Genomic DNA, 25,260 nt, shown 5'->3' on the forward strand with positions numbered 1-25,260 from the left:
ATCTCATTAATAGCTTCGTTGGGTTTGTGTTTGCAGTGCTCCACTTACTAGAGTGGAACTACTATGGATTTGCACTGGTGTATGCTAAGAGTAGGACTGGGCTTCGGGTCTGAGCAGAATCCATGATCTGCCTCTGCCTTGCTTCGGAAGGCTCCAGTACTCTTGGGGCTGCAGTATTTGGGTTGAGGAATGAGGGCTGCCAAAAGGGTTTTTTTTTAGTCAGAGTAACGCTGGCGTTATCATCCAGGGGGATCTGAGGTGCTGTATGTTAGGTCCTAAAGAATTGCCCCAGGGACAACCAAAGAAACACAGCATTGCTGAAGCTGGCTTCATCTGCACGTTGACGGGACACGCTGGGCAACTGCAGAGCTGAAACTGTGTCTGTCGCATCTGGTAATGGAGTATCCCCTTACTGCTTCAACATGCACCTGTTCACACGTGTCGATAAACTATGCACACGCAACTGCATGTCTCAAATGACATCTGGGGATTCAAATGAAAGAGAAACAAAAATAAGCAAAAGCAAAGCAAAATAAGCTTGATTGATATTATCAGATTTTTTCTTAAAGAAACAAAAGCAATCCCCTTTCCAGCGAACTCTAAAGTTAAAGACCTTTTGCAGGTTGATTTTGTTGCTTTTTTTTGCATCTTGTTTTCTTTTTAGTTATGGTTTTCTAGCAAGCGAGAATTAATGCCTTCTAGCTCCCTATTAAGGGATACATAGAGATAAGTTATTAATCAGTACAAGGAACTACAAAGCTGTAATGACTTGGCTTGGTAGTACTTCTGTAATATGCCCGTGTAAATAAAATACTTCAGCAGTTATGGTTCCCAAGCCATTTAGAAAAAGTTGAATGAAAAAGTACTGACTAATCAAATTCTTTCTCTGTGTTCGCAGGTCACTTGTCACCTCTGTAAATTCTCGGGCACAAGTCCCTGTATTTACAGCCTGGAGACTAGTGCTGACCATGTCAGAGGCACTTCAAAGCATACTTTAGTTTGCTGAGAGCAAATGTTGTTAGCTTTAAGTCCTGCAAAAATTCAGCGCTCTTGAACAATTTCACTGCAGGACATTGGATAATACCTAATACTTTAATATTAGCATTTCAAAAGTGAAAAGTTCTGGAGGATTTAGTTTTCTTGTGAGGTATTTCTAAGTTACAGAAGTTCGTGAGCAACTGCACAGTTTGGCAACAGTAGGCCTCTATAGCCAGCTAATGAAAATCTAATAAAAGTTTTTCATACTTTCAAGGCCACATAGGGAATACTATGTGATGCATGCTGTTTCTGAAACGAGCTCACCTAATTTCTCTTGAAAAACCACTGAAGGAACCACATGTCAGCAAGATAAGTCATCGTGGCTTTCCAGAAAGAGGCAAAATCTTTTCTGGATCTTGACAGCATCTTCAAACCTAGAGTTGAAGTTGATTTTAATACAGGGGATTTTCAATGTACTAGCATCTGACCTTTAATGATAGGGTAGAGGAAAGCAAATATGTTTTATGACATCTTGTGCCTGATACCAATTATAGGCCTTTATAAAGTTGATATTTACATACTGGTTTTGGGACGGAGTAAGCTTGCTGTGCTTTGAATTTCTGCTTGTACAGTGCCTGTTCTAGTTTGTTGTGATATGGAGTTTGCTTGAGAGACTGGAAAATTATCCTTCCAAAGTACTAGTAACATGTGGTTGAGAGAGTTTCACTGAACAGTATTGAGTATGCTTCTTAAAGCAACCCCTCTTTGTAGAAAGCACTTACAATGTCACTTAGAGTTAGCAAAAAAATGTTCAGGACGTTGTATCTCCTATTGACTGTGTTTTTATTAGGCAGACCTTACAATGAAGAGTGTCAGTAGAAGTGCATAAATGAAACCATCTCTCTCCCCTCCTGAGAGAGTGAGCTTTTCCCAAGCACTGTGTTTAGCAATTTACTGGTATGATTGCCCAATAAAAATCATGCTTAATTTGGTCAGTTAATGAAGACATTTCTTGTTTGTGCTGATGCAACAAAAAGCAAAATTGTGATTGTGATTTCAGCTAGAAATGTTGGATGGCTATTTTGGCCTTACTGCGTGACCTGTACCTTTCACAGACGGCACAGCAGAATATACTGAGATTGATAGTTTACAACTACATCATAGTAATTCTTTTCAGAGCCTGTTTCTTAGTACACTTGTCAACGTAAGTGCGTATGTGTGCGTGTAGGGACATGCCTATGCTATAGTGGTTGTTTGAGCAGCAAGGGATGGCATTGCTATACATCTCCTCAGCACGTGTCTTATCCTCGGGGCCTTGTTAGCAACAAAATTTGCAATATGGATATACAACCATAAAAACCATAGAATACCCAAAGACACTGTTTTCCTAAATAATCTACACAGAAGTGACCTTCAGCATACCACTGTTTGAAGAAATTTGGACTTCTTCCTTCTTTTCTTGTTTTTTTCCCCCCCATATTCCAGTTTCAGCAGACCAATAATGAAATGTTCTATTTTGCAGACAAGAAGCCCAAAGCCATCCCAGAGCCCGCAGCCCAATTTGGGTGACCAGACAGAACACCTCTCTGAAGCGTCTGCTGATTCCTTAGAGGCCATGTCCGAGGGTGATTCTCCAACCCCCTTTTCGAGGGGCAGCCGCACACGGGCGAGCCTTCCCGTGGTGAGGTCAGCCAACCAAACGAAGGAAAGATCACTGGGTAAGACCCCACTTCAGTCCTTCTCCTCTCTGCTCCTAGCCTGTGTTTTCCCTTTGTGCACTGAAAATAATCTTTATATAGTTTGGGGTTAAAAAATTCAAGACTTTGGTAGCACATTATTTTTAATGGCTGGTTGTTCTTTGGAAATGAGCTCAGTATGGGGTACTGGGTAACGTCGGGGAATGGTGAAATTATTTTCATAAGATTTGAAAGTGTGCGGGGAACATGGTGGACGAGGAGAAAGGCGCAGACCGTGATGTGAATTGCTGAATAACGGTTAAAACCCAATATTGCAAATACTTTTTGCCAAGCCTGCATACTGTGTGGCAGTGAACTTAGTACGAGGTTGCATCCTCATTTTCAGACAGGAGACAGAAGGGTTTTACTTTATCATCTCTTCAAAGCCAGACCTGGTTGGAAGAAGCCTAGAGATATTATTGCCTGACAGATCCAGCTCTTAGTGAAAAGACTTGGCATTTGCGTGGCGATAGCTTTCCAGGCAGAGGATTTGAATGGATATGCTGACAGAGATGCCCTTTACTTTAGGGCAGTGGCCTTCCACCTGTGCGGCGACATGGGTGATATATTAGTGCAGGTGGACATCTCTGCTTCCCGCGTTCTTCCCATATCTCAGGGTTGAATTAAGCCCAGCTGTGAACCAGGGCCCCTTTTATAAGAGTGGATTTTGTCCCTGGGACTCTGCTCTCATCTGATGGATGGTAGGAGTAAAGGCTGTTTTTTTGAGGGAGGACACCAGAGGGCAGTTAAACTGCTCTGAGAAGGTGGCATTAACTCAAATGCGGATTGCTGAGGAAGGCAGGTTTTTGCTTAGAGGTAGTAAACTGAAATGCTGCTTTCCTGAGACTCATCTCCCAACACACGGAGTGACATAAACCAAACGCTGGGCTGTAAATCATAGCATACTTGTAAGCTTGTCACGGTGGTTTACTCGTTCCTCAACAATCTAAGACAGATTCTGTCAAGAGTATTATGATATCTGACAAACACAACAAATGAGAAGAAAACAGGGCTGGAAGGGGTCCCTGACACCCCCAGAGCTGGCAAGTGCAGAGCAGTGGGACTGGGGACAAGGGGCTGATCCCTGCCCATGTCAGCTCATGGAGTGGCACTGCTGTGCTCCCAAAGCCCCTTGGGCCACCAATATGTCAGGCTCTTTGGGGAGAAATGTTGAAGACTCCAACCTGGACAAGACTTTTTGGTTTAGGGGTGCTTTTAAGAGCAAGCCAGTAGCACATGTATGTTTACTATACATGCAGAGGATTCATCTCTGCCTATATGTCACTGCTGGCTAGGGCGTCCTCAGAATGACTTGCTTCACCCATGAGATTTTCCAGAAAACATGTATTTGCTTCAATGCGATGTCAAGTGCATTGGGACCTTTGCAAGTCCCTGTGTGACTTGCAGTCCAGCCTCACCGCGTGGGTTTCAGCTGGCATTCAGCAATTACACACAGAATCACACAGAATCACAGAGTGATAGGGGTTGGAAGGGACCTCCAGAGATCATCTAGTCCAACCCTCCTGCCAAAGCAGGTTCACCTACAGCAGGTTGCACAGGAACGCGTCCCGCAGGCCATGAAGGGTATCTGAGCTCAGCTCTGAACTTCTCTTTCACATGTGAGCTGAGAATTGATAAACAACTTTTAGAAAGCTTTTTATTGGCACCAAAGGGAGTGGCCTGCTATGCACCAGTGCTTTGTGCAGTGTTTTCTCTCTCAAAAGCTGAGCTAGAAACAGCTTTCCCGTTGTCAGTGCGTACATCTGAAAAGAATACAACAGCCCTGCTTCTGGAAAAGGCTTATGTGCTCTAAGGCTATGAATGAACCTGGTAAGTTACAGGAAGGGCTATACTGGATTACACCAAGAGTCCGCCTGGCCCCATATTTTGTCCCCAAGAGGGACCATAGTCTAGGTCTTGCTAGTCTAGGCAAGAATAAGAGCAGGGGAAGCATGCGTGTGTGTGATCCTTCCCCCGAGTACTCTCCCAGCCTCAAGCTATCTTTAGCTCGGGGATTTCGTGGTTATGGTTTCTGCCTGTGTAATAACCTTTAAGAGCTGTCTCCTCCAGGTATTTTTTCAGTCTCCCTTTGAACCCATGTAAATTTTTCACATCCGCAACAGTGCAGCTGTGACTTTGGCAGCAAGCTTTGCTGGTTTACTGCCCAACCATGGCTTTTCCCTTGCTTTGTTTTGTATTTGCTTATCTGCTCTAAGTTAATGTCCTGCCCCCTTGTCCTTGTGTTGGAAGTGACAGCAAACATTAGATCGCTGTCTGCTCCCCCTGGGCCATCTCTGATTTTGTAGGCCTGTCATTTCCCTCGGATCATCTCTTCTCCAGGCTGAGAAGTGCTGCTGTAATCACATGTTCCTCACCCAGAAACCATCCCGGACATTTGATTATCGTTGTTGCCCTTCTTTCCACTTTTTCCAGTTTTACAGTATCTTTGCTGAGATGAGAGGACCGGAGCTGCAGAAGCTCACTGTTAAGTAGTCCACTCTTAAGCCCTTTTTTAAGCATCTGTTGCGTATTCTGAAACGTGTTGTCCAGGTCTTAATGGAGGACGGTCACATGAAGCTGTACCATTTCATTTAATAGCCAGGCTTTCAGACCTTGCAAGGCATCTTATCTCAGCCTGTCTTTCATACACTAGAAAAAAAAAAAGAGGAAGCAATGTAATATGAAGCATTTGAGTTGGGAGTTTTTAAATTTGAAACTGGAGCAAAATAAGTGTTTTCCCACTTGCATTGCAGGAGGGGTCACAGCTATGTGTGTAGCTTAAGGAATCATCATACTAGCCGAATGGGAAGTAATATATTGTCACCACCCCACAATCTATCATTTTCAAGTTGTTCCAGGAACTATTAATAGCAAATGGTTTGTTTTAAAAGATAGTCTAAAAATGATTCTAAAATAGTTCAATTTTAGATTATTATTCTTCAATGGATTTCTTTTACAATAAAGTCCTTTTCAGGCTTTTCTGCCAGCGTGTTCTAACATCACCATGAGCAATGTTCTGAAATTTTAATTTTGAGACTCTTTGCAGTGTGTAGCCCGTTAGGATTGTTTTCACTTCCAGCAGTACAAGGGGAGTGTTTATTTTTAAAAAACAGGAAACTGTTTATAACTTCAGTTTTAAAAGTGTCATGAAAATAGTTCTGTTCACATGATTTTAAACAAGCTGTGTGTAATCACCTCCCTTTCCACCTCTATTAATTTTTTAATTTAATCTAATTTAAATACAAATTATGTTTTGTTCCTCAGCCAACGTAATTTCAGTGAGGAAAATGACCAAATTTTGTGAATTTTTATTAATTTTACATTTAATATCTCAATGCAGTTGTTTTTAAAACCTGATGTTTTCTTTTTGAAATTCTAATTCTTCTGTAAGTTCCTGGTTTATTAACTACATATGAGTCAGTTTGTTTTTAGATTGTGGTCTGAATTAACATGGAGCCTAAGAAGGAATAGCTGTAATACATTTTGGCTACCCCAACATCATGGTTTTGTCAGTCAGGACTAATCTAATAGGACATGGTGTTCTGACATGCGAGGTTATGGCGTGCCATGTGGAGTCGACCCAGAAAACGGTGTTTCAGTTGTGGGCCCATTTAAAATTTCAGCCACAGCTTTCAAAAGGAAGGTCTTTTTTGGCTAAGAGGTCCGTCAGAAATCGGCATTTGTCTCATCAATCTGCAGCCCGGAGACAAAGCAAGATATTAAAATAAATTAATTCACTGTGCAAGAGAAAATTAAATGTAATTTAAAATATCTATTTGAAAGCTGGGAGTTCTTCCAGTGCGATAACTGTGGGAAAAAATCATCTAGCAAAACTGTCAGAGCGAGAATCAGCTGAAACCTGGAAAGTGCTCAAAAGCTTTCAACGAACTTCGCTTGCAATTTGCCTGGAGGAGGCAGAACCTGACAAGCGCCCAGCGAGGTTACGCCAGCAGCCAGCCTGTGCCCGCGCCGCAGCTGGGTACCTCTGCAATGAAATGAAGACTGACGGATATTTTCATTTGTAGTCACATATTTTCACTTGTAGTGGCACAGCCGGACAAACGATGGGCCTGATCCACCAACATCTTCTGCGGTGACCGAGCGGTCGGGGCGGTTGAGGCGATGGGTCGCAGCCCCGAAGGGCAGGGTGTGATTAACACCTCCGATTGCAGTAACAGCTGTAGTCCTCCCCCAGGATGGGGCTGTACAGGCAGGGTTGGACTAAGGAAGAATATGGTATTAGGAGGGATTTCCATAAACGCACAAGGATGTGGGTTTGAGAAATCACTGAGGAGGATGAAGCTTTATGGCTTGCGGGCTGCAGGCGCCTTCTCTGGGTGTCCTGGCCAGGGCGCCCTGCTGCTGTGGTCCAGATGAATAAGAAGCAGAGGATGATTTGGCTCCTCATTGGCAAACCTGTGCCTAAAATTAGATGGCATTGAAAGGCCTCTGCAGAAATATCTGAATTCTGCCATTTACATTTTATTTGCCTGCAGAGGGATTACTCACAGGAGTAAAATCACACAACCACTTAAGGACTGGCATGGGGATGGACTTAAACAAGCGTGGAATATTCTGAACATTATTTGTTAGCCCCTCCCCCCCCCCCCAGCCCCAAGTTTTAGCGGGCACAGATTTTAGTGTCTGATTAATTAGTTTGCTGCCACCTTCTACGGAAATACTGTTACCGATTATAATAGTAACACCTGGATCTATTGTAGCATTTCTTGCAAAGCCTGTTAAAAAGAGTCAGGGCCGTAGTTGCAGTTTTACACATGGGAAAACTTTTGCGGAGAGAGGGATAGTGAATTGGTTGCTGTCACACGACGGTAGAAATAACTCTCTATACATGTGTATGCAATGTACTGTAAGACTTACACATAAAAATATAAATGTTAAAGGTAGACTTATATATTATATTGGTGGTAATTAATTGTTACTTACTATTTATGAGCTAGAAATTAAAATAGGCATGTTAAATCAGGTACAAGATGTGTGAATGGCCATAGATTTTATAGGAGAAGTCTGTGATTTGTTAGGAGTGGCACTGCCTTCTCGGAGCCCTTAGGGCCAGATTCAAGCCTAATGAAGTCAGCAGAATCTTCAGTTTAATTCATGGGAGAGGAGCTCCCTGGGAACTGCATTTCAAGTTAAGGCTGAGTATAGCTTTAATGTATTCAGTCATTTTAAAGAAATTTTCCCTATCTTGTCTTTTTACAGTGTATGCAAAGCAGCCAACATGCAAAAAGGTCATGTAAATATTTGCTGTCATGGTCAGATACATTAACATGGGCTGCCAGGTCTATAGGAAAAACAGCCAGAAACAACTAGTTCCAATTACTGAATTTAAGCACAGATCCTGGGAAATTACAATATTCTAAGGTAACAGTAGTTTCCCTTTCCAACTTTTCTAGACTTTATCTTCTTTTCATATTTCTTCAAATTATAGCTGAAGTTTTTGGACTTTGAAAGAAAAAAACCCAAACCAACACTTCTTACCTGAAATACTTTGCATCAAAAGAGCAAAAGAAGGTAAACAATCATATCAACATATCATGGTGCTGTGAGTTTTATCTGTTTCATTTATTGCCCTTACATGATTTGTGAAAGACGGCTATATGGAAGAGTGAAATATGGGCCTTCCCAGGCTAGCACTTGTGCACTCAATTATTGTTTACTTAACACATTCTTCCCCCTATAAAAGAATGTCTTGTGTGTACCTGAAAAAAAAATGCTTCAAAGAAGCAAGATCTGATTTAGTACATTCTGTTTCAACAGAAGCACATTCTGTCTGCCACTCAAAAGCTGACGAGCAGTATATTTTAGACGCTGAATTTGACTCCATTGCAACAGGCTGGATCAGCATGGATCCAGTGGGTTTATTGCAGTGATACTGGAGTAGATGTGCAATGTGCTAAATAAAACCATCAGCTATGCAAGTGTGTATCTCTCACTGCTCTATCTGTTAAAAGTTTTTTGAATGCAATCTTTATTATTTATCTGCATTGCAGAAATACTAAAGGACCCTGACTAAAAATGGGGCCTCACTATGTTGAGTACTATACATAGTGAGAAAGTACTCCTATTGCAGGACCTTGCAACGTGAATAAACAAGAATGAAAAGTGGTGAAGATAAAGGGAGAGGTAGAGTAATTAGGGTCCAAACTGTTCAACTGAATAAAGCTATGTCGAGGTGGCAGTGACTTTCTTCTTTACGCCAAATCTTGCCTGCACAGAAGGTGCAATGTCTCCGTCCTGCTCTACCACCACTTCTTATTCTGATTTGGCAGCAGCAATTTGGGCCTTCAGCATTTGGTGTCTGCTGGAAGAGGGATTTGGCAGCTGGAACAGCTTGTACAGGCCAAACTACCCTTCAGAGGAAAGGTAAGAGGCCAGACGGAGCTGTCCCATGGGTCGTGTCTGGCACAGGAGCTATCGCTTCAACAAATTTGATCTAATTTTCACATTAGGTGAAATTTGTAAGTCTATCTCTAATACAGTAAGTCACACAAACACCAGACCCTTCCATTTGCACCTGGGGCATGCAAAGAAAAAAGCGTATTGCAATTCCATGCTTTGCAAGATGTGCAAGATTTTGGCCAAGCCGAGAAGCATAGTACTAGCCTGTTGCTCAGCACAGTGTATGTAGGATTTGCCGCCAGTGCTGACAGCAAGTCCCTGAATGAGGACAGGTCTTGGATTTAGTCATTGCTCCCAGTACTCTTTATATATTTAGGTAGTGATTCTGATGCATAGTTACTATGCTGGGCCTGAGTTCAGGTTTCTGTTCTCAAAGGGAAATACTGTCATCTCTGTGGTATCATGTAAGACTGTCTCTTGGTTTTGTTCTCATTCTCTCTCTCTCTCTTTTGCATTTTTGGCTATAGAGTAACCCGATAAGAGGATAATCACCGCATCAGAGGCTGGTGGATAGCCTGCTAATTAGGGTCCTCTCTTGGAATATTAGGGGCAATGGTCTGAGCAACTCTCAAGATGTGAGCCCTTCTGGATGAATTTTTAACTACTCAACTGTCTCATAAAAGACAAGCACTTGGTACCATTGTTTCTACCCAATTACCTTCTGTGATGAATAGACCAGCTGTGGGGATGAGGGCAGAGCAGTGGATATTGTTTATCTTGGCTTTAACAAGGCCTTTCATATGCCTCTCATAGCATCCTTGTAGCCAAGCAGGGGAGATACGGGTGGCCTTCAGGGTGAGCAGGGCTTAATGCTTTAACGTCTAACTGGCAGCTGGTTTTCAGTGGTCTTCCTCAGCAGCCTGGCTGTTGGGATGGAATGAACCATCATCCGAAATCAAGTCTGGCACTAAGTTTGGGAAAGCTTTTAATATTCTGGAGGGTCAGCCAGCCACTTGCTGGGACCCCAGTGAGCCAGAAGAGCGGGCTAGCAGGAACTTCATGAAGCTCCACAGAGGCAAATGAAATCTTTCAGCAGGGAAGAGTAGCCCTGTGCAACAACATAGGCAGGGACAGACTGGCTTGTGAGCAGCTTTGCAGAAAGGACTTAGGGTCTGACAACAAACAGGTTGAGAAAAGTGATAATTCCCCTCGTCACAGCATTTGTGAGGTTGCACATTGAGTATTATGACCAGGTTTTATTCCACTGGTACAAGAGAGATAATGACAGACTGGAGACAACTCAGCAAATGACGTCTTGATGTTCTCCTCCTTAACCACACTAAGCTCACAGGTCCAAGGTCCTGTTTAATGTAGACCTTAAGAACTTAACAAAAAGTCAAGCTGCTTGTTAGAGCTCATGGAGGTGAATTTCTGGTGTGCTGCTGTAGCCAGCTGTGCTCTTACATGCTGATGGCTCAACCCCTAAACTTGCTACTGACAGCAGTGCACTCTTTAGAAATGAAATAACTTCAGAATTATTGAAGAGAATTCCTACAGTAAATGCAGAAAATTTGGTATGTGCAGCAAAACTATGACGTCATGTATGGCTTACGTGACTCTAATGCTCCATGACTACGGAGAATTAAAATGGTGACATTCTACCCTTGAATGCATCAATTCTACATGAGTTAGTACTAAGAATCAGGGTTTACAAAAATAGTCACCACTCAAGTAATGTGTGTTTGATACAGCTGATTTATGTAGGAAGGAAATGCAATTGTGTAGGATCTCTCTCTTGTTGTGTATTCAAGCAGAAGAACACATATTCCAAGAAATTTAATTGATGTTTTCTTGTCTTTTTTGCTATTGCCCCTTCAAAGGTTGCTAACAAAAATGCGCCTATGTAAAACACTTGCTTACAGTGTCCATAAATGCTTAACAAGCCTACGTAGACTTTGGCAGACACATCCTCTGAAGTTGTACTAACCAGTTTACTACCTCTGGCTCAGAGCTGCCTGGCCATGGCTTGCTGGCTTCTGCAGAGGTCAGAGGCTCAGCTTCTGGTGGGCAAAAGCAGTGCAGCTGTGCAAGCCTGCGTAGGCATGTCCTGTGCCGGTTCGTGTGTAGTTCTCTGATTTTATTACGCTAAATTGGTGAATGTGAACTAGAGTAAATGCAGCATGGCAGAGACTATGGGGCCTCTGAGGAATAGCTCTGGTATACATGAAATTTCTAGTTCATCTCACCGAGTTGTTCAGTTGTCATTTTTTTATACTTTGTCATTAAGTATCATAGGATTTTTGTGTTCTTCCAAGTTTACTGGCATTGTTTTATTGGTTTGGGATATGAAAAAGTCATCTTGCTGGTCAGTTGGGCTATTGTGGCAAGAGCAAGGGTATAGATGCAATTATTGTCCAAAAGTCATCCTGCCGGAACATTGTTTTCTACCTGGGGAACTGAGGTAAACCAAAATGTTGCCTCAAACTTTCTACATGATAGAAGTAAATGTCTACACTTGATGGACTCGCTGACATGGGTATACGGACAAAATAGTCTTCTGGCAATAGGCTGTTTCACAAGTTTCATCTGCAATCAGATAGGACAAATACCAGTTTTTCTTTAGGTAAAAAAAGTTGTCCGTTTTCTTTTTGGTTTTTGTTTTTTATTCTTAGCCAGCTAAATGTATTCGTTTGTAGAAAAGTGCTAGCATTTGAGTGACAGTTAAAATCTTTATTTCTCATAACACTTTGGTAGAAATTTTATGACCACTGAATTTTCCATGTGTTTTTTTATTAGGTAACAAATCTTTTGCACAATTACAGCAAGTCACTGCAAATAGCAGAAAAGGATGAAATAGCAGTAAGAAGCAGTACTAGACAAAATTAGAAAGTTCCTGTTTTTATTGACATTGTTATTAAACAACTTAATACCTTGAGCTAAACACTTCAGGCTATTCTGGATGAAAATTATATAAAATAAGTAACTGTTTTTATTTCATTAAAAGATCTACTTTTTGATTCTCTTAGTACTTGAAGACAGCTGAGGTTATTTATAGATATTTTCTGAATGCGGAGGACAGATTGTCAGCAGGGAGAGGCTAATGGAAGCTAGTTATGAGAGCTTCAGGCTAGAAATACCACAGGGATCATGGCAATGACCTCAGACTAGTTGAAGATGTGTGTGGTAAAATAGGAGAGTCAAGTCTTGAGGGTCTGGAAAGTAAGAACTGCATATTGAGGAATGTCTTTCACACTGCAAGAGTTGTTACTGTAATAAACTTGTGTCTGCACAACTTTTGCAGAATTTGGTGATAAGGAAACCAACTGTGTTTTCTCTGTTTATCTGATAGCTGCAGGGAAGGGGAGGGGAGAAGGTGAAGAACACTATGGGCCTGTGCCACCCTTACAGTCTTATATATTACAATTTTGTCAAATAAAAATCAAAGAAAAATTGGAAGGACCTTGGCATTTTGGGGAAAAAAAAAATTTGTAAACTGGATTTTGAAGAAATGCTTGGCAGTTTTTATTGTGAACCCCTCTGAAGTCCTGAAGTGTCCCAACAAAAATAGCTATTAGCAAGATTTTAAAAGTTATCTGTAGTTTTTAAAACTGATGCAAGTCTCAACTAAGGATCCTATGATAAATATGCGGAAGAAACAAGGGTGCATTTTCTCACTTTTGCTTGTTGGCATTGCTGCTGACTTCAGTGTGAGGGAAAGTGTGGACAGGCACGGTGACTCAATGGACGTATGGTGGAAGATCAAGCTAAACCAGCATGAAAAGACAAAGATTGTCCATCATCTCAAAAAGATGTGGTTATCTGATGGTTAGGTAAAGAGTAAAACAAATCTAACGACAACTTTATCAACCTCTAACTCAATATTGTGTTATTTAATTTGCTTTAGAAAACATAGCTCAGCTTGATTTCTGGCAGTTCTCACTGCTTTTCCTCACCATGTACTCCATATTTCTTCCCTTAAGAGACAGCTTTCTTTGCTAGTTTATCTCATTTTCCATTCCTTATACATCCTGTACTGGATCCTAATATACTAATATACTTTTTTGATGTTATTATTAACCCAACAAGATCTGGAGGCCTCCTGTAAGTATTTTCTCCCTGTTTTAGTTATACCTACCTTTGCACCTTTGATTTAAAAACATTTCAGAGCTCCTAGTGCCTCCAGGTTTTGATTGCTGTAGATCAACCAGCTTTACTAATTATTTGAAATTTTCAAATTGGACACAGAATTTCCAGAGGATACATAGAGTGTCTGGGTCAGAAGACGGCAGCAGTGCCTCGTTTACGCCAGTGATTTCTGGTTCTGTGGGAAGGTTTCAAAGCTCTAGTACCCAAGCACCCAGCATCAGATACAGATATTATAATCAGTTAATACTTCTCTTCAGACAGGAGCCCGTGGATTAAGGTGTTGCTAAATGTCAGTAGATTTTTCAATGCAGAAATTTGCATTTCTTGCCTACACAGAGAGTGTCCTGTAGTTTCACAGGAAAGAAACTCCTGAACTCCAATTTAGGTTTTGACTGTATTTTATTTCATAACACTGAGGAGTTATTTAACTCCCCTGCCTCAGTTTTCTCTTCTTCATTATGAGAAGAGAATTCTGAGAGTATTATGTGAGTATCAGTATTTTTCCATTTAAAATTCATTGTGTGAGAGAATTAACTGATATTTGTAAAGGTCGCAGAAGATGACTCAATCATGATTGTTAACTTGTTCTTGATTTATCAAGTACTTAACTTTTCTTGGCTGTTGTGTACTTCATGTTTTGTTCTCTTAAATAACCAGTTTGTAAGGATAATTCCTCTTCTGTGTACAAAATCATTTTGGATTTGCAGCTCTTTGCTCTAAAGCTGGCCTAGACTCCCTGAGTTCAGGTATGGTTCACCGTTGCGCCGTGTGGGCACGTCCTCAGCTGGCAAGTGGGTTTTACAGCCCAGGGGCAGTATCTGAGCTGAGCATCTTGCCATGCATCTGGTGCGTCTACATGAGTTGCAGCCACAGCATGGGCAGTCCTCAGAGCTGTGCCAGCTGGACTAAAGCTGCAGGATGGCTGCTCTGGGCACCCTCTAGACCCAGCGCCAGTGGGTTCAGCTTGTGCAGGAGGCATTGCCTCCATAAATCAGGTTAGCAGCGCATCTTCTGTTGCACTGTTTTGTGTTTCATGTAGACCAGCCCTGAGAGAAATCACAAAATATTTTGCAAGTCCTTCTGTCACTGACCCTTGGTAAAGGGGGAGCAGAAAGTCTCTTATTTTTGAAAGAGCTCTGTATGCAGGGAAGGAAAGGGTGATCATGTGGTGCGTTCGCATGATCATCATCAGATCTGGGTTTTATGCTTGTAAACCTTTCCTTGAACACGTCCTTTCACCTCTCGGGTGTTTAATTTCCCCTACTATAAAACATACCTTTCTGTTGACAGGAACGTTGTGAAGCAATTTGTAAAGAGGTTTAAGTTTCTAAGGCCTGGCTTACACATAAATGTTTTCTGCTATGGCCTGTGTTTAATGCCGTGGCCTGTTGCCCATAGGGTGAAGAATGATCAGAAACTCCAGAGGTATTTCTGAAACTAAGTTATACCAGCATGACGAAGGGGAAAGCTTAACATCACAGTTTACCTTGTAGCTGTAGGAAAGCCCAGGGCTGGTGGTATTTAGGAGCATCCACAAGTGGTAGCCACAGTGTTATCTGACTTGAACTTTCAAAACAGTTGCATGGTGTAGTTTGCTCGTTCACACTGATCTTCATACCTGTCTTCCTAGAATAGCAGGGCATTTCGCAGTCTGGTTTGTTTTGTGTTTTATAAACCTCAGCACAGTCTTCATGTTTCAGGTAAATCCATTGTAACAGAAGCAAAAGTGCAAGATGCACTTCAGGGTACATGGAGACATTAACATCCATTGCGTTTAACTTTCTTTCCAGCAGCTTTGCTGGCATATGTGCTGTGCCCTAACAAAAACTGTGCCTGAGTTATATTCTATTTCTTCTTGCCTTAATTCTCCATGGGAGTAATTTTTTAGCTGAAGGTAAAACAAACCTCAGAGCTCCATCAGCTCCCATGAAGTTGGGCCTGTGGGTATTGCCAGTGTTCAGAGTTTCAGCCCAGCAATGTCTGGGAGAAAAATAACATCAATGACTCAAAATAATGGATTTTGAGTCTGCTGAAGCTGGATTTTTAGAAGTGAGCAGTTAGTTTTGTCAAATGGGAAATGCCCTAAAGCATTGCTCTATCATGATACAGATCAGACAACTCAAGAGGAAAGGCAGTAGTTTTATTTAAAGGCATGTGATTTAAGGGAGAATAAGGGAAAAAAAAATTATTATGCCTTTGAAAATGTCTTTTACCCCTACAGTAAGGCTGTGGCCAAAACATTTCTCTGAGTTGTATGTTGAAGATGTATATTTTAAGACATGATCTTTTTGAATTACATGCATATTTGCTTTGAAAAGCCAAGACCCAAAGATAACTGTAATTTTGTTTTGGATCAATATTTTGTGGGAGTATTGGAGGACAGGCAGAATCAAGACTCTTCTGAAATGATTTAGACTTGTGTATAAGGAAGATTTTTCAACTGTACCATTTCTTTTGAGTTAACAGTTTCAGTAGCTCAGCATTCAGCATATTTTTAGTGACATGAAATGCAAAACCAGCATTTTCTGCATTCTGCACTAACTTTTAAACTGGGCAGAAAAGAGTCACACACACCGGCAAAGCTGACATGCAAAGTCTGTATTTTTAGCCAAAAAATAATTTTTTGCCATTTACTCCAAGAAAAGTTAAAAATGCCAAAATATAGAAGGTTTCTTATGTTCTTCCTAAGAACTGAAAGCTATCATCAGAAATGAATATGTTTATGTGCATCTTGGAACAGTGAAATAAATACAATCATTAAAAACATGTGTACTTAATTTTTTTACAAATATAGTTAGTTTCTGAATTCTAAAGAATGTTTAGCTGCATAGAATATTTAAATGAGTACTAAAAAGCCAGTTTTACCTAGAAGAACATAAAGAAATAAATGATGTCTCAAATTAAAATAAAAAGAAAGGAAAAATTATTCAGTAACCCATTAAATATTGGCATTAAAAATAAAATTCTTAGGAAAATTCTCTTCAGTCTTTGAAAGAAAACTAGCGACTTTTCAGTCTGAAACAATTTTTCCACTTAAAGGAAAATGGAATTTTGTAGTAGGATTCATAAAGGGTCTGATTGCAGTCTTAATGAAAGAAAAAGTATCAGCTCTTGATAATGGAAAATGATGTTAACGGCTCCACTTTATAAAAGCAGCCTAATATTAAGTAATGGTTAGGTAATGTTGAGTAGTCTGTTTATTATTCAGAAAAATTAACATCTCCTTCCCTAGGTGCAAGCACAATTATCTACCCACTGATTGTAGGAACATCTGCCTATGTATATGTTCATTCCTCTATAGCAATTATGGACAATATAGGGACAAAAAATACTAAAGACTAAGGGGAAAGAGGGCTCATCATAGATTAAAATGCCTTCTCTTCCTTTCATTAAATGCCTTTGTATTCTAGGACCTTAGATTTTCCCATTGCTTTTGCTCAATGTTCATATCTCAGGACTATAAACTGCCCTGACTTTCAAGTGAGAATCATTGAGTTACTGTCTAAGTTTTGTGATTTGTTGAGATTTGATAATGACGGATGGTAGCCACATTGAGGACCTTGTGTTCCCAACCCTCCCGTTTAGATTGGCCATGGGAGAACAACATATGGTGTATCTACACTGCAGTTACTATCATGAATTCAGTTTGCGTAAAGTAGAATCCTTGGATGATTTGTTTTAGCCTACCTGTGTTGGTTATTGGTAGATGCAAAGGTATGGCAGCACAGAATCTGCTCAGGCCCCGAAGTCTGCCTGAAAATATAATAAAGACTTTAGCAGTTAGTTCAGCCTGGATGCTGTCCTACCATTATGTCACTAGCGGCATCCAAAGTGGGAGGTATAAAACTGCCCTGGTTGTATATCTACGTGGGCTGCAGTGAATTTGGTGTTGATGTTTCTGTAATCACTAATTCTTGAGCATATCTGATATTGTATTCCTTTTCCAAATGCTTTCCAATGGCTAGATAGCTTTTGAGCTATTTACATAGCATTTAGCTGTGGCAGTGCCTCTCAGACAGCTGGTGGAATTACAGACTTCAGTGGTATTTTTTTCTTTCTTTTCTGCATTTTTTTTTCTCTTCCATCTCATTCTGGGCTGCTAAATGTCTGTAAAATGGATGCACTGGCATATCTTGGGGGCCACCCAGCTGGAAAGCGACTTGGCAGAAAGGATCTGGGGATCCTGGTGGACACCAAGTTGACCGTGATGTGCTATGTGCTCCTGCAGCAAAGAGGGTCAATGGTATCCTGGGCTGCATTAGACAAAGTATTGCCAGCAGGTTGAGGGAGGTGATGCTTCCCCTCTACTCAGCACTGGTGAGGCTACACCTGAAGTGCTGTGTCCAGTTCTGGATTCATCAGTACAAGAGAGACATGGACATACTGAATAGAGTCCAATGAAGGGCCACAAGGATGATTAACTCCATTGGAGCATCTCTCCTATAAGCAAAGGCTGAGAGAGCTGGGACTGTTCAACCTGGAGAAGAGAAGGTTCAGGAGGGCATCTAATCAATGTATAAAAGTACCTGAAGGGAGAGTGCAAAGAAGATGGAGCCAGGCTCTTTTCAGTGGTGTCCAGTGACAGGACCAGAAACGATGGGCACCACTTGAAACATGTGAGATTCCCTCTGAACATCAGGAAACACATTTTCCCTGTGAGGGTGACCAAGCATTGGCAGAGGTTGCCCGGAGAGGTTGTGGAGTCTCCTTCCTTGAAGATATTCAAAAGTTGTCTGGACACCATTCTGGGCAACTGGCTGTAGAGGTCCCTGCTTAAGTGGGGGGACTGGACCAGGGGGCCTCCAGAAGTGCTTCCAACCTCAAATATTCTGTGATTCTGTGATCTGCCATTTTAGTGTCTTTTGATACCACTGCAGAAGCTATACCTGCTCCATCGGTTGCAGATGGCAAGAAAGTAAAGGTGTTTCTTCCTGGCGCGATGCAGTGACTGGATACATAGGCTCAAGCGGGCTTACCAGTTCCCGTTTCCTCTGTTTCCAAAGTAGTTTGGCTGAGCATTTGCGTCTGTATCTCCTCCCTTAGTGCTGTGGATCCCAGGAAGTTTCATAGTTAGGCTGCAATTCTGTGGCAGCCTGTTTTCTGCTGTGCACGTCCTAATGAGCCTTCCTATATTGGAGATGCTCATGAGAAGACATTTTGGTTGTCTTTAGGAGCCAGGCCCAGCATGGTCAGAGCTAACCAACCCCGTCAAGTCCAGTCTGATTTCTGCTGTTGATTGAGATGGCTTTTCTAAGTCCTTCAGTCCTTGGAGGGCTTTGTAGCTTGGGATGGTGTGGGACTGGGCTGTGGCAAAGCTAATGAGTCACACTCGTTGTGCAGTAACTGGCCAGTGGAGTTACAGGCACCTGCTGGTTATGCAGAAGTCAGCACAGCGCTGGCAGGGACAACACAGGCACCCTGGAAGAAGTACTTAGTATCCTGTCACTGAGTCCCTGGTCTATATTACCGGTGTTTTTTTTCCATTATCGAGCATCTCGCAGCCTCCCATTTCCTGAAAATAGTTAGCTATATCAAAATGGTGTTCTTTTTGTCTTGAGTGAATAAGAATGTCCGTATTTTGCAATTCATCATCTAAGATTATTCACGTTTCTCCCCGAGTGCTCAGGAAGTCTATTAACACTGCAGTGAAGCTGAAAGGTTCTGAAATTGTTCTTATTTTTGTGTGAGACCTCAGTTTTGCTCCTGTTGGAGTTTCACATAGGGCTTTATACTATAGAATGCCAGCAGATTGCATTGTGAGTATAAAATTACAAGTGCTCAAATGGAAATCTGGTTTTGGGGTGTTTTGTTGGGTAAGCACGAGGCTAAAATGCAAAATTTATGTTTAAAGGAAACTGGGTGATATTAAAGGATAAAATTCTTCCTCAACTGCTTTAAAAAAAAAGTACCTCGTGATTTACCAACACCTTCCACTGCAGAGCAGTCTAGTGTGTTTGGGATTTTTCATTATCCTTCTTAAGGTAAACTTCTGATTTATCTAACTGAGGAACAGTAAAAATAGGCTTCTTGGCAAAGAGCAGTACTGGAGCAAGCGTATTTATCAAGGCATAACCATATCACTGGTCTACGCTCTATTCCAATAGCATGTTAAAAAGGAAAATGTTGTATGCACTTTATGAGTAAGGAGTGTGAATTGGTTTTTCTCTACTCATTATGGGCTTGATCTGTGTTCCCCATGGACTTTGAAGCCCAGTTCATTTCTGTGCACTTAAGAATATGTAACGTGCTATTATATTTTGCTTGTAGGTGTTTTATACCTTCAGTATGGAGATGAAACAAAGCAGCTGAGGATGCCGAATGAAATCACAAGCACAGACACAATTCGTGCCCTTTTTGTAAGTGCCTTCCCCCAGCAGCTGACGATGAAAATGCTGGAATCGCCCAGTGTGGCCATTTACATCAAGGATGAGAGCAGAAACATATACTATGAATTGTGTGATGTGAGGTAAGTAAACATGGAATTACAGCTGTTGGGTTTGTTGGGGTTTTTTTGTAGTTCACTTACAGAATAAAAAGGAGTGGAGTTGATAAGTATCTGACAGATGGTGGCCTGACACATAAAGACACATTTGGTGGTATCTGAGTAATATGGGAGGTTTGGTCTGACACTGCCTTCAGCTGTAGGTGCAACATCTGTTGCACAAGCCATTGATAAATACCCTACCTTGTTCAAATATTTATATAATATATGTAGGTTCACATATTTAATATTTTATTGCATTTTAACTGAGACATAAACATTTAAAATACAGAACACAAACCAAACATTTACAGAAAAACTCTTTTTTTCTTTGCTGGCAGGGCAAAGCCCGATCCTTGTGAGCCTGAAGTTACAAATATGAATGTCACCAATGTCCTCGCAAGAGTGCCAATTACTCATCATCTAACACTGCTAAAGATCTGTGGCACTGGTGACGGCTGCTGCAGCAGCCCCACCACCTGCCTATTTTATGTCAGGATGCAGCAACTGATGCAGTCACTTCCCTTCACTAATTCAGAGCTTGGTCAATAAATGATCTGACTAACATCTGGGTGCATCGTTCTATCCTTTATTTTGTGGGAGTGCAGCTGCTTAATTAACTGTGTTCTTTCTGTCATGATGTCTGTGCCCTTCAAGCAGAAGGACCAGGTTTCCAGGGTCCCTAGAAAGTCACAAATCACGTAGCAACAAAGCTCTCGGGCACACCTCAGACATGTTACACTCTGTAAAACTATGCAAGGAAATATAGTGGGCCTTTGTGCCATCCTTTTCACAAGAAGTTATGTGATAAAAAGAATAGACAAAGGAGCATGAGAAGATGAAGGAGAAGGCAGAAGAGGTGTTTTCTCTCTCTGCCAGTCTACCATTATGCAGGAAAATGATGTGAAAGTAAGAGAAGTGTACTGTCCGCTGCTGCTTTGTTTCTTCTGGAGATTCTGTGGCTCAGGTGCTTCTCCATGTCATGTTGTAGTTAAAAGAGCAAGTTGGAGTTTTTCTGGCCTTGCCACTTCCACTTCTCCCATTCCTCTTCTTAGTCTTTGAACAGCACCGCATTCCCATTTTCTCTCCTGTCTTGTTCTCCTCAGGCTGTCTATCCAGTCTCTTGTCATTAGCCAGCCTCTTGTATTTCAGTTTCTGTTTTTTCATCTTCCTTGCTTTGCAGACTCCCATACCCCTGTTTGGCCACTGTAATGCCTATGTTAAGACCCATCTGATTTTTTGCATCATCATTCATCATGTGCTCAAGTTTCTTATTCATCAAACAGTCTATTTGCAAGATTGGATCAACTGATTAAATCAAGATACGGGTTACTATGTCTCTGTTGCGAAGTGCATTATTGCCAACCATCATCTGACCCATCAGCTCCTTCTCTCTCACTTTATCCCTCCATCTTCTCTTGAGTTTCAGACTAACAGTTTATGACTTCATCTCCTCCCTGCCCCGAGAACGTGGTTGTTGATTATCTTAATACCACTCCACCTTTTTTTTCCCTTGCTCCCATTGCAGGCGTCACTCTGCCAACCTCAGGCCTGGCTCAATCCCAACATCTGCTTCCTCTGTTCCTATGCCTGTATTGTAGAGCATTTCTAGAGGAAATCCCGCAAACCAGCTGACTTCCTCCATAACAAAACTCCCTCCTTCAGTACAGCCACCTTCTCACTAAGAAAACCTCAGCAATTCCAGCGTAATGGAGTCCAAAGCATGCACTACCAGCTGCATTTTCACTGTTTTTGAATGATCTCCACAACAATTTCTCCATTTCTGTTCCTTACTCTTCACAAGATCTTGCCAGTGTCTCTCCTTAGAGAAGAGATGAAGTATCATTTTTCTCTCCTTTACTTGCCTTGTCTTCCTTCAGTTCTCTTCTTTCTTCCTTGTCTTAAACACAGGTGTTTCAGTCAACTCTTTAAGCTCTCCACTTCCCTTAGAGGCTGTCTCATGTTCCTCTGTGCCTTGCATCCCTTGCTTTGTCTTTTATTAACTTATTACTCTATTAAAGTGACTGCTCCTACATTGCTAACATGTTTCTGTGCCTCCCAGCAAAACTGCCCCTGAACACAATATACATTTCCACTTCCCACCTCATCACCTTTCTTTTTTGCACTGAGCAGTCACTATAACTGTTGACTGGAGTTTTTCTCTTCTAATTCTGTCCTAGACCCATTTCCAACCTGTCTGGGGTTTTGTTCTTCTAATTCCAACTTGTCTTTTTTTCCCAGCTGTTCCATTGCAATTGTCGAAGTCAACAAATGGCCAGTTTTTGTGAACATCCTTTTTCTCTGAGATATCTCATGTACTTTTAACGTTTTCTTCTTGAAACTTTGATCTGCCGTTGTTTCAAAGACTGTTTTTCCTGATTTCTTCCTGTATCACTCCTCTACTTTCAGGTATCATTTGAGAGGTCCTCTTCTCAAACATTGATTTCCTGTTGTGTTTTTCAGGGCTTTGTCCTCTTTCATTTTCCTTGTCTGTATCTGTCTCTATCATCTTATCTTATCCCTATGGATTAGTTGAATTATCATACCTACATGGGTGACTCTCCTGTTTATTTTTCTGTCTGTCCTTTAGGATGGGATTCATCTGACCAAATGGGGATTTTTACATCCAAATTTCAAGCTCGCTGTGATTAATCCTGTAAAATTGTCTGAGAAATTATACATGCCAGAGAACCTAGCTGTTGGTGTCTTCCCTGTGAATGTCTGTAGTTGGATGACATGAATCCTACCTCCTCCGTCCAAACTAAAATCTTGATCTTCTGTTTTAATATAGCCTCATGGACCATTAGTTTCAGCATAGCTTATGTTCTCCTTCATTAGGCCATCACACTCCTTCCCCTTTTCTTTCTTTCTTTTTTTTTTAAAAAAAAATCACTGGGGACAAAGCACTATCTTTCTACTTAAGCCCATAACCTGGTCCTTTTCTTAAAGTGATTCAGGGCTCTGCAGCCAGTGTAGATTTCAGATTTTTTTCCGCTCAACATCCCTATGATGCAGCTTTTCCTTTCTCACCACGTAGTGAGAAAACACTCCGCTAATTCATCAGTTTTTTAATAGCTGCTGCTGTAATGGTCTTTTCTTGGCAGTTGACACAGGTAATCTTGTTCACTCTTACTCATTCAAATGAAGCAACAAAGATCATTCTCCTCGTTTGACAAGCAGACTGCTTCACATGCGTTTTTTTCATTTGTCCTCTGGCTGTATCTTTTCCATCTCATTAAATATAAACTACTTGTCTTCATTATGAGGGCTCCTCCAAGCCCACTTCAATAACACTTTTCATTTCTTGTTCAGTACCAAGTGCCATCTGCTTCCACTTGGTGAATTATGCTAACTTTCATACTACATGTCTTTAATTTTCAAACAAGTGCCTTCATGCTGTCTCTCAGGCAGCCCTCTAATGTGCTTGGAAGGTGTCCTCTGCAGACATGCACACAGCCACTACGTTGGTCTCCTTCCAGTGCCACCTTCCCGCTCTCTCTGTTGCGCTGCCTACTCTGAGCATGCTCGTGGTCCCAGGTTCTGTTTATTGCTTCTCTGGCTGGAGGGACTGTGGTCTTCTCGTTTCTTTTTGTTCCCTTATCTTTCTGCAGCTATCCTGTTGTCTCTTGTGTCTTCTGTTCACCTTGTAAGCTGGTGAAGAGGTTGTATTCCTGGGGTGTTTATACAGCACACACAGATCAGTGAGGCCTTTGAACATGCCAAGCGCATCTGGGAGCTACAGTAATGCAAATAATAATAATAATAAAAGTACAGTAATATATACCTGTTATCAGTAATGTTTATCTTAGAATAACAGCATGAGGTGAAATAGAATTCACTTCAGAGATCAAATGCCTAGTATTTTGGTGCTTTGCCTGCAGCAATGTTTTACTTTAAAAGTGTCATGTTTCTACAAGAAATATTTACGGAGAATGCTTTTAAAACAAACTCCAGTTAGCTGAGGTACCATCTCATAGCCATCAGATGGAAAAGACAGCAGATAAAATTTATTTAAATGAATAATATACCGTTTCTTGAACTGAAGATGAGAGAGCTTGCTTTGTATCGAAAAGAACGTATTTCCAAGTCTGAGGCAGAAAATGGTAACTGAGACTCCCAGTGCAAGTCTCAAAGCGAAAGGGTCACGTTTGCAAGATGGAAAACAGTTTACGTTACCATAAATAATTGAAGAACTTGAACTTGCCGCAAGGTAGCTATTTTCCTATGCAGTCTACAAGTAAACACTCATAAATACTAAACTTCTCATCAGCCCTGCAGTTCTTAAACAGAAGGCACTGATCTGTCTCTTAAGCTGTGGGGTTTCTTTAATAACTACTTGACATCTACAACAGCAGCACAAGTTCTGACTAGCTACCCATTCAAAGCAATCACTGATTGTAATATGACATTGTAAGAAAGAAATTGGACCTGCCCAAGAATCCTTTCCTTCATTTTTAAATGATAATCCTAGTGATTAAGATCAGTTCACTAGACTTGTAGCTGCACCTGGAGGAAAGGAATTCAGTCACATGCGTAAGTAAATTCTCTAGAGATCACTACTGGGAAATGAAAGGAATCGCACCTTTGAAAGGATGTAAGTGAGCGTAGATTGGAGGCTTTGCTACTGCTTAAATGTGGACAAGAAATCAGCAGAACTCAGTGCAAGTGTTTATTAATTATTGGAAGGTAGGTTTTGAAACAAACTAGAAAACTACTGTCATCTAACTCTTTCCTAAATGTAGTAGTTGAAAAATGAACTAATCAATGATGAACTGTTGGGTCCTAATTAAACAAAAATATTCTCTTGGGGCTTTCCATTTAAACCATTTCTGTGGTAGCTTTCATCAAAAGTTTTGCTTGTTTATTTGTTTTTTCTTAATTCCTATGTTTTCCCTTAAAAACCTGTCTTTATTATAGATAAAGTTTAGCAGAAGAATTTGTCTGCTACTGAATTTTTAGCTTTTGTGGATATTTTTTTCAGGTTTTTGAGCAAGCTGGTAATTAGAATTGCCTCAAGAATAATTGCAGTTAGAAAGACTGCTTTTCTTTTGATATTCTTGCTTCTTAGAATAGCAAAAATTCACGTGGGCTCAGTACACAATAAAACATGTAAATATTAACTAAATCCTTTTGAGTGCCGTGTAAATGTTGAAGCTCTGTTGTCTTCAAAGTGTTTTCACTCTATGGCAGGATCTTGAAAGAAACTAACACTATCTAATTTTTATGGGTGTGGAGTTGTAGCGAAAGAATGATACTTCCCATGGGAAAGAGAATCAAAGGAGGCTTTTGTTTGTTTGTGTGTGTCTAAGTTATGGCATTTAGGTTTTTCTTATAGGTCAGCTGCAGACCTACCGTGTTTGTCTGTTACCTGAAACTTTCGGGCAACAAAGTAAATAAAACTACTTTCATCTGTTATCATTGATGATTCTTTTGATTCCAGGAATATTCAAGACCGATCTTTCCTTAAAGTTTACAACAAAGATCCTGCACATGCATTTAATCACACTTCCAGAGCTGTAAATGGAGACATAAGGGTAAGTACTAGTGCTGCATTTATAC

General features: G+C 41.0%; 1 protein-coding gene across 21 annotated transcripts in view; it reads left to right on the forward strand.

Moving 5' to 3' along the window:
- The window catches only part of KIAA1217 (KIAA1217 ortholog), a 356,360-nt gene that overhangs the window by 253,343 nt on the left and 77,757 nt on the right, over positions 1–25,260 (forward strand). For all 21 annotated transcript variants that reach the window (XM_054190034.1, XM_054190041.1, XM_054190045.1 and 18 more), the window contains 3 exons: positions 2,501–2,696; positions 19,488–19,686; positions 25,142–25,235. In XM_054190034.1, coding sequence (XP_054046009.1) covers positions 2,501–2,696; positions 19,488–19,686; positions 25,142–25,235 — 489 coding nt within the window. The remainder of the gene's footprint in view (positions 1–2,500; positions 2,697–19,487; positions 19,687–25,141; positions 25,236–25,260) is intronic.

The sequence above is a fragment of the Rissa tridactyla genome, chromosome 2 (genome assembly GCF_028500815.1).
Source record: "Rissa tridactyla isolate bRisTri1 chromosome 2, bRisTri1.patW.cur.20221130, whole genome shotgun sequence".
NCBI classification, from domain to species: Eukaryota; Metazoa; Chordata; class Aves; order Charadriiformes; family Laridae; genus Rissa; species Rissa tridactyla.